This window comes from Amblyomma americanum, chromosome 2 (genome assembly GCF_052857255.1).
Source record: "Amblyomma americanum isolate KBUSLIRL-KWMA chromosome 2, ASM5285725v1, whole genome shotgun sequence".
Taxonomy (NCBI): Eukaryota; Metazoa; Arthropoda; class Arachnida; order Ixodida; family Ixodidae; genus Amblyomma; species Amblyomma americanum.
The window spans coordinates 35,976,263-35,990,332 of record NC_135498.1 but is presented as its reverse complement, the minus strand read 5'-3'; the positions used below and the strand labels follow the sequence as shown (position 1 = coordinate 35,990,332).

General features: G+C 46.6%; 1 protein-coding gene across 5 annotated transcripts in view; it reads left to right on the top strand.

Moving 5' to 3' along the window:
* LOC144121003 (uncharacterized) overlaps positions 1–14,070 on the top strand; it is a 58,268-nt gene that overhangs the window by 15,564 nt on the left and 28,634 nt on the right. For 3 of the 5 annotated variants that reach the window (XR_013312508.1, XM_077653891.1, XM_077653893.1), the window contains exons 2-5: positions 5,855–6,283; positions 7,845–8,021; positions 10,630–11,016; positions 12,128–12,306. Coding sequence is in view for 4 of the 5 variants with exons in the window: in XM_077653891.1 (XP_077510017.1) it covers positions 5,897–6,283; positions 7,845–8,021; positions 10,630–11,016; positions 12,128–12,306 (1,130 nt within the window). In the remaining variant the exon portion in view is untranslated. The remainder of the gene's footprint in view (positions 1–5,854; positions 6,284–7,844; positions 8,022–10,629; positions 11,017–12,127; positions 12,307–14,070) is intronic. The other 2 variants (XM_077653892.1, XM_077653894.1) reach the window with 1 other exon arrangement.

Here is a 14,070-nt window from a genome sequence, read left to right as displayed (position 1 = left end):
CGTGGTCGCCAACATGTGCCAAATGTTCGTCAAACAATCACAAACCCGTGGACTGCAATGCTTCACCACTGCTCGCGAACTGCGAAGGGGATCACCCCGCGCGCTCGAGGTCGTGCCCGACCTGGAAGAGAGAGAAGGAAAAAATAACCATACAGACAAAGGAAAACATAACTTATCAAGAAGCACGAAAAAGACTCCCCTCAGCCTTCCAATTCACAGCAAAAACAAATTTCGCCGATGTGGTGCGCAGGGGCGGCACACTACACCAGGCTTCGGCCACTGCCCAGGCAAAGCCTGAGGCAGGGCCGCACCCGGCAGACGCAGCGAAGGCTGCCCTTCCACCTCTGAACAAGGTCCCGCCGGCCCCTCAGTCGGCCGCCTGCTGCAGCAGAGGCACAGCTCCTTGGAGCGAAAAAGAAAAAAGACCCCAGCATTGGCACCCCAAAAACCGGTATCCTAAGATTTAACCACACTCATCAAACATGGCGTTCCTTATACAGTGGAACTGCCGAGGACTAATCAATAACTACAGTGACATAAAAGAACCTTTAAACACAATGTCCCCAGTGGCTTTATGCTTACAGGAGACCAACTTAAGTCCAAAACAAAAAAAAATATTTTAAACATGTACAATTCCTTTCGGTGTGACAGAGAGCAAGCAAGCAGACTGTCTTGAGGTGTTGCTATTGTCATCCAGAATAGTGTAGCAACCCGCGATATCAAACTTAAAACCAAATACGAAGCTGTCGCAGTCACCACCCTTCATTTTTAAACACTCACAATATGTACAATATATCTCGAGCCACACCTAACAGTAAGACTTCATGATTTAGAATTCATTTTAGAACGTCTACCAGAACCATATCTGCTAGTTGGTGATTTTAATGCCTACTCAGGTTTTTGGGGAAGTGCACACACTGATGCAAGAGGTCATATTTTAGAAGATTTTATTCTAAGTAATAATGTTTGCCTCCTAACCACCGGCAAAGATACATACTGCTCTCCGAGCACGGGAAAAATGAGTTCCATAGATTTATCTTTTAGTTCACCCTCTCTCTTTTGTGATGGGATGTCATCGATAACCCGTACGGCAGCGATCACCTCCCTGTAATAATAAGCCTAACATCCCCACCGCAAGTCACCCCAACGAAATCCCGACGGTGGAAGTTACATTTAGCCGACTGGGCACTTTTTAGAGAAAGGGTCAGCTTGAATAAAATAGTTTCAGACGATCTCAGCATAGATGAACTGAATGAAGCTATCACAAACTGTATTTTAACCGCTGCACGCCTAGCAATTCCTCGGTCATCTGGAGTAGTAAAGCAGCATCACAAAATTTAGTATACACAAGAATGCCGAGATGCAAAAAAGAAACAAAACAAAGCTTGGGGAATTTTCCGTAGGTACCCAACGCAGGAGAATTTTATAAAGTTCAAAAAGTTCAGAGCAAAAGCTCGACATATTCGCCGTAATGTAAAAAAAGTTCATGGCAAGGTTACGTGTCCTCAATAAACAGCTCTATTACGTCAAGACAAATGTAGGAGATGGTAAAAAGATAAATGGCAGCTACTCCCCATTCACAGTTCCGTTTCTATCAACCCTTGGCATAGAGACAAATTTAGAAGAAGATGCAGATATTTCGGGTGAACATTTTTCCGCAGTTTCCAGTTAATCTAACTATAGAGAATCATTCCTCAAATACAACAACACAGCTGAAAAACAAAGACTGCCGACAAGTGGCAGTTCAAATGAACCCTATAATAACCTACTTGCAATCCAGGAAATTAATAAAGTACTGTCCGCTGGTAAGCAAACTGCACCTGGCCCAGATGACAAATGCTGGCTCACCTCTCTGAACCGGCTGTGGAGGCACTTTTAAATTTTTTAAACAAAGTTTGCGTATCGGGGAAACTTCCCGAAGCCTGAAAGATGGCCGGTATTGTTCCACTATTAAACCCGAATTCTTCGGCTGACAACATGGTAGCTGTGGTCACCACGGAACGTGGTACACTCATAACTGGGGGCACTATACGCACTCAGCACACACATGTTGGAGAAGAAACAGCCATCGCTCTAGCCATTGTGGGATCCTCGGCAGAAACCATTGTCAGCGACTCAAAATTGGCTATACATAACTACACGTTTGGAAGAAGCTCCCCACAAGCAGCACGGATTCTGCTAAATTATCAGCCCACGCGGCGCATTCGCCTAATCTGGACGCCTGCTCATGCTTCCCTTGCTGGTAATGAGGCGGCTCATAACCTAGCTCGAGAACTGTCCCGCTGAGCTGGGTCGTGCAGCCCACCCGCCCTATACTCTGGCAAGGACAGGTTGTTTTCTTACAGAGAAATCCTGCAGCACTGCAGGCTTGCAAGACTCAGATTCCCCCCAGCAGATAAAACGCTCTCCAAGCAACAGGCCAAAGCCTGGCGTAAACTTCAAACTAACACCTATCCAAATCCCCAATTGTGTAGCTTCTATTTGGAAGGACTCTACTCAAACAAATGCAAAAATTGTGATGCGAAAGCCGATCTAAATCATATGATCTGGAACTGCCCGCAGTCCCTACCCGTGAGTCACTTCATTACCGACTCTGCTCATTGGGAGGCTCTATTGCTCAGCCCCGACCCGGGGATACAGATCAAGCTCCTCCAGCTGGCTGAAGACGCCGCCGCTGCCCAAGAGATAGCGGCCGCCGTTTAAGCGGGGGGCGACTTCGTGTCGCTCCTCTATATCCGCTGGAAATAAAGTTTCACAACCAACCAACCAACCCGGAAAACCCTCTACCCTTCCTAGCAGCTATAGGCCCTTAGCTCTGACTAGCTGTGTAGCGAAATCTTTTGAAAGTGTATTGAATATCAGACTATCATTCGTGTTAGAAGACAGGGAACGGCTTTCTCCACCACCGACCACCTGGTTCGTCTTGAAAACACTGTTCGTGAGGCTTTTATACACAGACAGCATTGTCTCGCTGTCTTCTTCGATTTAGAGAAGGCGTATGACACAACGTGGAGGTTTGGGATTATTCAGGACCTGGCTGAACTGGGCATCCGCGGCAGGATGTTTAACTGCCTTAAAGACTTTTTGTCTAACCGTACATTTCATGTCCGCCTAGGCTCAACCCTTTCAAGGAAGTTTATCCAAGAAAACGGATGCCTCAAGGATGTATTTTGAGCACAACACTCTTTATTGTAAAAATGAATTCTTTTTACAATAAAGAGTGTTGTGCTCAAAATAATCCCAAGGTCCGTGATGTATTCTGTCTATGTGGATGATCTCCAGATAGCTTGCACATCCTCGAATACATCAACGTGCCAACGACAGATACAGCTAACAATAAGTAAACTGGCAACATGGGCAGACCAAAATGGCCTCCGTTTTTTTTTCACAGAAATCGGTGGCCATTCTTTTCTCCCTCAGACGAGGCATGCAGATAGATCCCACCCTACACTTGAATGAAATAGACTTAGCCGTGAAAAAGGAAAATAAATTTCTAGGTATAACATTGGACAGAAAGCTCACCTTTCTGCCTCACATAAATGCGCTGAAAAAGAAGGCTTCTCGATCCCTGAACATACTCAAAGTTCAGTCGAGAAAACACTGGGGAGCGATAGGACATGTCTCTTACAAATATACCGCTCTGTAGTACGCTCTACCCTGGATTACGGATGCATAGTGTATGGGTCAGCGAGACCATCGTACCTCAAACGGCTAGATCCAGTACATAATTTAGGTTTGCGTCTCTCCACTGGTGCATATAGGACATCACCCATAAACAGTCTCCATGAGAAACCAATAAACCATCGCTTACAGATAGAAGAGCCATACTCGCATGCTCATACATTCTAAAAATCCGTTCACTGCATAAGCATTTATGTTACCCTATCGCCTGAAAGTGCCTTTCTAGAAAACTCTTCAACAACAAGCCGCAAGCTACTCGGCCTCTCCTCTTGCGATTTGAACAGATGAGCCGGAACCTTGGCATACTAGACGTATTGCCAAACAGTGCCCGAAGGCGAGGTACACTGCCACCATGGTGCAATTTCCCTGAAATCTGTGATTTAACTCTTACAGAGTTCCGTAAGAAACAAATTTCGCAACAACATATAATACAAGAATTCCTCACACTTGAGGAAAAGTACACTACTTTCGCAGCATTTTATACCGACGGTTCAAAAACAGATGCATACGTTGCAAGCGAAGTTGTACAGGGAAATTGGAACAAAATAGTAAGACTTCCACAGTGCGCTTCCATCTTCACTGCGGAATGTTAAGCCATCTGTGTAGCCATAGAAAAAATAGTAAATGAGAACATCCCCAACAGCATTATTTACACGGACTCGCTAAGTGGGCTCACAGCCCTTCATCCTAGAAATGCAATAACCCCGCTGCTTGGCGACCTCATACACAACATCACAAGAGCCATAATAGCTCAAGGACAAAACATAAGACCCTGCTGGGTACCAAGTCATGTCTGCATAAAGGGCAATGAAAGAGAAGATTTGTGCGCTGCTCAAGCTTGTGACAAGCAAATTAAAAACATAAATATGCCCCATAGGGATTGCATGAACTTACTAAATAGTAATGCAAGGAAAAAATGGCAGTCCACTTGGAACAACGAAATAAATAACAAACTACGGTCAATGAAACCAGTCCTAGGTGAATGGAAGTCATGTGTGCACCAGAAACGTTTCAAGGAGGTCATTATCTGCCGTCTCCGGATAGGTCACACAAACATTACACACAACTTTCTGCTAAAGAAAGAAGACATACCAGTTTGTACATGCGGAGATGAACTTAGTCAATTACATTTTAATTTCATGCTCTAAACTGGAAAAGCTACGGAAAAAGTGTTTTTCTCCGTTTTATAATCAATGCATCCCTTTTCATCCAGCACTGCTCTTGAGTAATGATGCAATTGTGGATATGTCTTGTGTTTTTAGATTTTTAACAGAAGCTGGTTTTCTTAAAAATATGTAAATCATGACCCAGTACTTCGCCTGATACACGTCAGCCATTTCTCTTTCCTGAGAAAAAGGGTGAGGTCTTTATTTGATCGGTTGCGAGCCTGGAGATCATTGCACTGGTTAGGATGGCCGCTGAGGTTACCTGACCCCCTTTAAAAGTTTTTAATAGTACCCATTCCTAGAATCTTTTTTTCTTCATCGTCATGAGGTAATTCTAACTACTTAAGCACTCTGCACCACCGACAATTTCGCATTTCTATAAAATTATCCAGAGATTTCTCCTATACCTCGAGCTTGGCACATGATGGCCTTAGTTGCCTCTGCGCCATAAAACCCAACACAACACCACCCGTTATCAGACACGCTATCGGTTCTGGAGGGGAGATAACTCCTTTCTCGGCTATCGCTTGCACAAGTTCCAGGAGAGCAACGAGGAAGTTCCTGCGGCAATCTCTGGCGCCCCGAAACTTGCCTCACTCGGCGAGATGGACATAGTGCGGGAGCTAAATAGTACCCGTACCTGCCATGAAACTATGTTCTGCTGTGTTGCCCCGCCGCGGTGGCTCAGTGGTTAGGGCGCTCGGCTACTGATCCGGAGTTCCCGGGTTCGAACCCGACCGCGGCGGCTGCGGGTGTGCTGTACGATGTCAGTGCAGATTAAAGATCCCCAGGTGGTCGAAATTATTCCGGAGCCCTCCACTGCGGCAATTGTTTATTCCTTTCTTCTTTCACTCCCTCCTTTATCCTTTCCCTCACGGCGCGGTTCAGGTGTCCAACGATATATGAGACAGATACTGCGTCATTTCCTTTCGCCAAAAAACCAATTATTATCATTATTATTACTGCCGTTGTTTTCAGTGCATGATGTACTTTTTTTTTGCTTGCAGAGCACGGCATTTTGCTGACCTCTTTACGCCACCAGCTAAGTCATGGAGACCAGAGAGATGATCTGCCGATGGGAAGGATGCAGCGAGATGCTGCCCGCGACGCCGGGGAAAAAGTTTGTGAAGTGCAAGAAGTGTCATCACATGAACTGCGTCCACTGTAAGGCTGCCCACGAGGGTGTCAACTGCGCAACATATCAGGCCCAGCTACAGGAAGCGCGTAGTCCCTACCGCTCCGGAGACAGACACTCCAAAGGCGGCAGCTTCTCTCCGGGGACCAGTAAGAATTGTGGAGGCAGCGCATCACCAGGAGGTGTATCGTCACCATGGAAACCATCGAGGCCTTCTTTTGAGGGCGCCTGTCAGAGCCCTGGGTCAGCGTATGCACCATCGAATGGTGCAGCCACATGGAAGGCAAGGTCAACTGGCAATGTAAGCGGAAGAGCACTGCAGTTTCCTTCCTCAACGAAAATGCAGTCATTTTGGCGGTGCAACTAGCCAAAATATTCGTAAAGTTCCGTATGCATTGTAACACCTGCTCACTGCGGAACCGGGCTTCCGCCGTTATTTTTTAGTGCATGTGCGCTTCACAAATTACATCATATGCTATTCTCAGCCGCCCCGGTGGCTGAGTGGTTCTGGCGCTCGGCTGCCGGCCTGAAAGACGCGGGTTCGATCCCGGCCGCGGTGGTCGAATTTCGATGGAGGCGAAATTCTAGAGGCTCGTGTACTGTGCGATGTCTGTCTGTCTGTCTGTTGTTGCCAGGAAGAAAGGAAAGGAAAGTGCACAGGCCTGCCCACTGGCCCGAGCCGAGCCGATGTCAGTGCACGTTAAGAACCCCAGGTGGTCGAAATTTCCGGAGCCCTTCACTACGGCGTCCCTCATAGCCTGAGTCGCTTTGGGACGTTAAACACCCATAAACCATATTCTATTCACTTCAACTACATGCGGATGCGACCTCATGGGGCGAAGTGTCGCGTCTCACGTTGTCGCCGATTTTTTTCCACTTGCTCAAACACAGCTTAGGAGCATAGGGGAAACGAGGGCAGTTGTTCTGACAAATAACGAAGGATATGCTGCACAGTGCAGTGTTGCCAAAAAAATGTACCAATTTGTCGAACTGCTTGAGGCGAAGGTCGAACGCAGTGTTGCCAAAAAGTGTACCAATTTATCGCACTGCTCGAAGTGACGATCGAACGCAGTGTTGCCAAAAAAGGTACCAATTTGTCGCAATGCTCGAGGTGAAGGTCGAGTGCAGTGTTGCCAAAAAATTTACCAATTTATCGCACTGCTCGAAGTGAAGGTCGAACACAGTGTTGCCAAAAAAAAGTACCAATTTGTCGAACTGCTCCAGGTGAAGGTCGAATGCAGTGTTGCCAAAAAATGTACCAATTTGTCGAACTGCTCGAATTGAAGATCGAACGCAGTGTTGCCAAAAAAGTACCACTTTGTCGCAATGCTCGAGGTGAAGGTCGAATGCAGTGTTGCCAAAACATGTACCAATTTGTCGAACTGCGTGAGGTGAAGGTCGAACGCAGTGTTGCGAAAAAAAAGTAAGAATTCGTCGCAATGCTCGAGGTGAAGGTCGAATGCAGTGTTGCCAAAAAATGTACCAATTTTCGCACTGCTTGAGGTGAAGGACGAATGCTGGGAGCATTCCACCTTCACCTCAAACAGTTTCGGAGGTCGAATGCCTTCAACATTCGAGCTTCGAAACCTTCAAAAAAAAAACATCGAAACTAAAGAAAAAATGATAGCCTGATTATACGTCAGTAGCTGTATTTTAGACCTCGTGTGGTATAAACGCTTTCGCCGCCACATTCCATAACCGAAGACTCCTCTATGTTAAAGTTCTACTGAGTGAATATCTCTCTTCCTACGCAGCATTTATTTCCGTTTTCTTTCGTGCCACCTGCGTAGTGTGGGTTCGTAATCATTGTTCCTTTTTTTGTCCCACCTATCCTTGGCCTTCCCGTTGACCGTGTTCCGCAGCAGCCTGCCGCAGGTGGCGCCACGAAGCGCGTCCATTGCGCGACCGAAGACTGCGGCTACGAGGAGGTGGTCGCCGCGAATGCAACGGAGCTGCCCTGCTACAAGTGCCGCCACACCACCTGTCTGCGGTGCAACGCCATTCACGGAAACCTCACCTGCGAGCAGTACCAACAGAAAGTATGCATACGGGCACGAATGGAGCTCGCTCCATTCCGAACTTGAGCCTCACTGCTACCTGTAGCCACATTCCTCCGCCATTACTTGCCCTTATGGCTCCACCCGAGCACTGCAGGCTTAAAGGGACCCTGATATGATTTCGATGGGCATATTCTTGCGCAACACATCTGTAGAGGCGGTTTTTGTGGGTATTGAAGTCAGTTTTGAAGAAGGTCCGGCGTGGACCCTATAATTTAGAAATATTTTTTTTAATTGTTGCACCCAGTAGCTCGCAACCAATTAGGGCGACGCCTCTCGCCGCGCGTCCATTACCCCGATGACGTCAGTTGGTACACGGGGCGAGCTGGGCAAGCCTTGAAGATGCTTGAAGGCTCGACCCGCCTTTCCACTGACGTCATCGAAGCAGGGGCCGCGCGGTGACGTGTGTTGCCTTAATCGGTTGTGAGCTATTACGAGCAGCGGTATTTAAAAATTATTTCTGAATTATGGGTTCCAAGCAGAGCCTTCAAATTTGACTACAGTACCCACAAAAACCACCTCTACAGATCCACTAGACCAGAATATGCCCTTCGAAATCATTTCAGGGTCACTTTAAAGAAGTCAAGGAAACATGCTTTGACGACACAGAAACTAATCTATCAGATGCATAATAATTCTTCGTTTTGCTGGTCATAGATATCTTGCAATATTATGGTTGCTTGTTGCAAAGATCTGGAAGCCATATTGAAATATTTTGTCAGCTTATTTGCTCTCTTTAGTAAGGCTACGTTCTGACTAAGGTCGTTTACAGGTATATCGGAAGCAACTGCTGCAATCCGTATTGTAGGGCGGGTTCTCATTAGACCAACAAGCGAAGATTTCACTTGCGGGAAATTTACGCGGGTGGTACTGCGGTGACGGAGTGGAGAATAAGATTTTCCTACCACATTCATTTCACCGTTCCTTCACGTATTTAATTTTTTATCTTGACCGGACGGCCCTCAGAAACGAGTGCGTAGTTTGGTATCGCCATCAAAATGCGGAACTCTACTCTAGGGTCACTCTTATCCAACATGTCTGCAATTTTTTGGGCGACGGGTAAGGAAAAAATTCAAATAGAGGCTCAGGCAGTACTTCGCGTAAATTACGAAAGTATTCTCGATACAGGGTGTTTCACCTAAGGCTTTACACAAGTTTTAAAAATAGGGTTTTTGAGTTAAAAACGCGCTTTTTTTTGCATAATATTTTCAGCGGTGTAGTACATCAAAATATAGCTAGGACGTGCTAACTAGAAGGCTGGTCAACTAATATTTTATCGTTAACTTTCTAACTATTACTTTTAGGCTGCTTAATTATTGAGAGGCGTGTAACCCACCGTAGGAAACGTCCATATCAATTTTTTGGAATTTTAAAAACTGTTACCCTTGGCGCTGCGGCCCAACTAATATTGGCTATTTCGACGAGTTACGTGCACTGGAGAGGTTGCTTTGCCTGCAAGCTACTCGAAAGCGCGTGTATTTTGGCGCGATCTAGCCAAAATTTGTTGGACCACATCAGCGGCGGTAACCGCGTTTCCGAAATTCTGAACACTGATATGGATATTACTTAAAGTGGATTCAACAATTAAGGAGCCTAACAGTAATTAAGAAGTTAACTTTTCAATATTAGTTAACCTGCCTGCTAGTTAGCAAGTCTTATCGTGTTTCTGATGTACTACACCGCTGGCAATGCTACGCCGAAAAAATCGCTCTTCTAACTTAAAAAAAAAACCTATTTTCAAAAATGTTGTACAGTATTAGGTGGCGCACCCTGTACATTGAGTCGAAATATAGGACCGCCCGGTCAAGATAAGAAATACGTGAAGGAATGGTGAAATGAATATGGCTGGAAAGCTAGTTCCCCACTCAGTCAGCGCAATACCACCCACGCAATTTTCACGCAACTGAAATCCTCACGTGTTGGGCTAACGAGATCCCGCCGTACCATACGCATTGCAGCAGTTGCTTCGGATAGACCCTAGTACGAACGTGGCATTACTAGAAGAGAAAATAAACTACCAGAAGAATTTAAGTATGGCTTCCAGATCTTTGCAACAAGCAACCATAATACACCAAGATATCTATGACCAGCAAAGCGAACAAATATTCTGCACCTGATCGATTAGTTTCTGTATCGTCAAAGCATAATTCCTTGTGGTAACGCTTGGAAGCCGGCACGATGTGTCATTCGCGAAAGCTAACAGGTCTTCCTAAAAGGGACCCTGTAATTATTTTAATGGGCCTACTCTACCCTAGTACAACAGATCTGTAGAGGCGGTCTTTACAGGTATTGGAGTCAAATACAAGATACAAGAGCCGGTACAAGTTGTAAGAATAATAATAATCGGTTTAGGGAGGAAAGGAAATGGCGCAGTATCTGTCTCATATATCGTTGGACACCTGAACCGCGCCGTAAGGGAAGGGATAAAGGAGGGAATGAAAGAAGAAAGGAAGGGAAAGCACGTTTCGACTACTTTCCGTCGTGTCTCCATCGGTTATGTTGCACTGTGAACCTGACTATGACCAGTCGGCGATGCTTCTTGTTTTAATCAAGTTCCTTTATCTGCCCCCCCCCCTCTCCTCCCACCCAGTTTGTTGACGATGAGGAGGAGATTCAAGCGGAGTGCGCCAAGCCCGGATGCCCATTCATAGCGTACGTAGGTGTGTGCACGCTGCAAATGACCTGCGAACTTTGTGGCCAAATCACGTGCCTGAAGTGCCAGGCCGTTCACGAGTTCAAGACTTGCGAGGAGTACCAAAAACAGCTTCGAAGGTCTAACAGCGCCCCGCCGGCTCCTCCAGAAAGAGACCACCTCGGCACAGGCGCTGAGCAGGTTCTTCCGAATGGACGGTCAAGCCCAGCTGTCGAAAGCAAGTCCACACTGCGGTCACCAGCAGCCGCCGCAGCGGGAAAGGCTGCCATGGAAAGGGAAGCGTCACGGCTTCAGGAGAGCCTTGTCGGGCAGTCACCCGATGAGGTAAGCGAAGTTCCAGATATTGCAGCTGGATGCTACATAGGTTACAGTATAGTTACGGATCTCCAGGGGCGTTTTGTTTATTGATATATTACTTTTTAGTCTGATGGTGTGCTTTCTCAATAGCCGGTTTGAAGAATAGAGGGTGATATGGTACATCCACTTGTGTCGAATGGACACTCCAGTCGCGGGCATTCAAGAAAAAAATTGGCCCCCTATTCGCCTTTTCAAGCTAAATGCGACTTAGGCGCTCTGCCACGTTTGCTCTCGTTTGGATTTGTTTCTTTATTTAGCTTTCTATAAGCTTTAAAACTCGATTTGCAGCCATGTGTTCTTGCAGTCGTTCCTCGGCTTTCCTCTTGCGATGAGGCAGCCTCCGCTGCTCGTTGTGATTAGAGTCGTCGTTCGCTCTGTTCGGCGGTGATCTCTGAAGCCACTTGTACTCGCTTCTCTACTGCACGTTCCCCTGGCAGCTTCGTCACTCACCTCCTCCCTCTCGCTCTTCTTCTCCTTTCTCTTTATTCATGTGCTTCCGCATCCCGTTTGTCCAGGTTATACTGTCTTCGCAGCTCTGCTTAGGCTTGCCGCCTCACTGTATCCACTGGATAGTTTGAATCACATTGGCACTATCCTGTTTTGCTGTTCACTTCGCAGTTCACGTCGTTGGGCTTCGGAGTCTATCAAAGGACAGGCTTCATCCATGATAATAAATTATGATGATTTACTGCTTGCTGTGCTGCTCGTTCCACCGGCGACTTCATCATTCGCCTCCGAGTCTTTCTAGCATCTGCATGTGCACGCAAATGCGTTTCTCGCTCAGTTTGCAGTCGCACCCATACCCGCTTAGTTCATAGTCACACGTGCTCAGTTCGGAGCTTCTCAATATAGTTGTGTGTTCTGGTACTTCCAAGACGACCTGCAACCTAGCTCCTTCTAGTTTTCTTTAACACGACGTCAGCGCCTTGTTCCTGTTTGTCGCCGCATCCTGCAGCTTGCGGCTTGAAGAAAAGTGAGCAGTCATGCTGTGTGACTTGGTCAAAAAGAACTCATCGGTGGGTCCGTTGATTCGAAGGCAAAACGTCGTGTGTATTCTCTCGTGTCCCGTCTTTCACAGACGCGTCCGAAGGTCACCGTTTCCGCGAGCCAGGCCTCACCCGTCTTCAGTGCGCCGCGAGCCATGAATGCCCCAGCTCCACAGCCCGAAGGCCTCATGGTAGAGTGCTGCGCATGCATGGCTGAGACACCGTTGGACGAACTCGAAGAAGTCGCACCATGCGCCCATTGCATATGCAAGTAAGGCTGCCGGGTGAACCTGGTGTGATTTTTACCTCTGTAGCTTGCCCATTGCTTTGCTGCATGCCTTAAAAATTGAGAAATAATAATAAATTATGCGAGTGGCAAGGCATAAAAAAGACTAAAAATGGCCATACTAGCAATGTTTCTGTACACTTTCTTGATTTCAGATACTGTTGGCCGCTTTCCGATATACCATGACGAGACCCTCATATTCCGTATAAGTGCTTGCTTGACTACATGCACGCCATGGAAGGAAAGGCTTTCGAGAGAGTAATTTTTCTCCGTCTATACATAATAAAAAATGTCGCAAATGTCATTTCGCGATAGATATAGAAAATCAGTACACAGAGTTTTTGAAAGCAAGTTCTGTGTTTTTCCCCCTAGTTTACGCGCGCAACCTCTTTTGGCGGTAAAAAATGTAAGAATTATCGCAGTGAGCGCGAAATGACGGCCATTTTTAAAAAGCTTCAGAAAAACCGTGAATTGTTGATGTTACCGCCTTGGAAAAGGACAGACAGGAGTCACTGTCGTTTCATGATTGAGTTACACTTTAGTGGACACTGACAATGCCTGTCTAATAATTCTGATCGTTGCAAGATAGATGGCTCAGCATACGTTGATAAGCTGTGGCTACGACGCATACTAAACAATTTCACAATAGCTCTTCAGTCCGATAGATCAAAATATCAAAATATTTTCCGCAGTTGGTTTCATTGTATCCAGGTTTGAATCGTCCATTTTTTTCGTTTCGCGCAACCGTGCTTCCCTAACTGCATCATTTTCGGCGCATAACATAGGAACACGTGGTTATTTGTTGTAGTCAGCGGTAGTTCGTTAGTTGGTGTCGAAGACGCTTCATGGACACCTGTCTCGCTTCAGTAACTATACTTGGTCCTTTAACCGTTCTTGAAATTTCGCCGCTTGACGAAGCTACTGAAGGAATCACGGCTGCGCTGTAAACCCAGCTTTATATTCATGCAAACAGTCTCTTGCTCAAGGAGAAAAGAAAACATAGCGAGTTAGCGCTGCAACAGCAGGTATTTCTGCCCTGATTAGACAGTTTTAGCTTTGCGCACGCAAAGCGCTACGGCGCTGCGTGCGTTACGCTGTCCGCTCCGAAGTACAGATTTAGAGGGCCGTGTCGTAGCGTCCCTCAACGCACGCGTAAACAGTAGCGCCATCCAGTGACAATACGTCAAAGCACATCAACGCTCGGTTAAAGAAAATTTCATCCGTGATTACTGATAACTAAACTAGGGTGAGTGCATTGGGGGCCTTTTTTTTTTGTTCCAAGGAGAAAAACTATGCAAACCGAAGACATTGTAAGAACAGACTAAAGGTTAGAAAACTGCTTCGCCAGGTATCGTTGCTACGAGGAAAACCAGGAAAACACACTGCATTTAGTTAGGCCTACGAGCTTAAAAATCGCCAAATCATCTGAAAAACAGGGGCTAGTTATCGCTTATACCGCTACGTGTGGGCAAGAGTAGGCGAAATAAAAGCGAACCGCTGCCATTTGAGCGAGCTATTGCGTCGAAGAATCCAGTGGCGACCTGTATTTATTTCGAAGCGGGCGACCAGGGCGCCGCCATCTTGTCAAAGCGTACGCAAGCCACGCAAGCGCCGCAACGCAAAGTCCGCTGGCTAGCGTACGCACGCAAGACGCAGGGCTTGCGTTCTGCGCATGCGCACTACCGTCCCCGCAAACTCCTTGCGTATACGCTAAGCCGTTGCGTACGCACAACTAATACTGTCTATTCT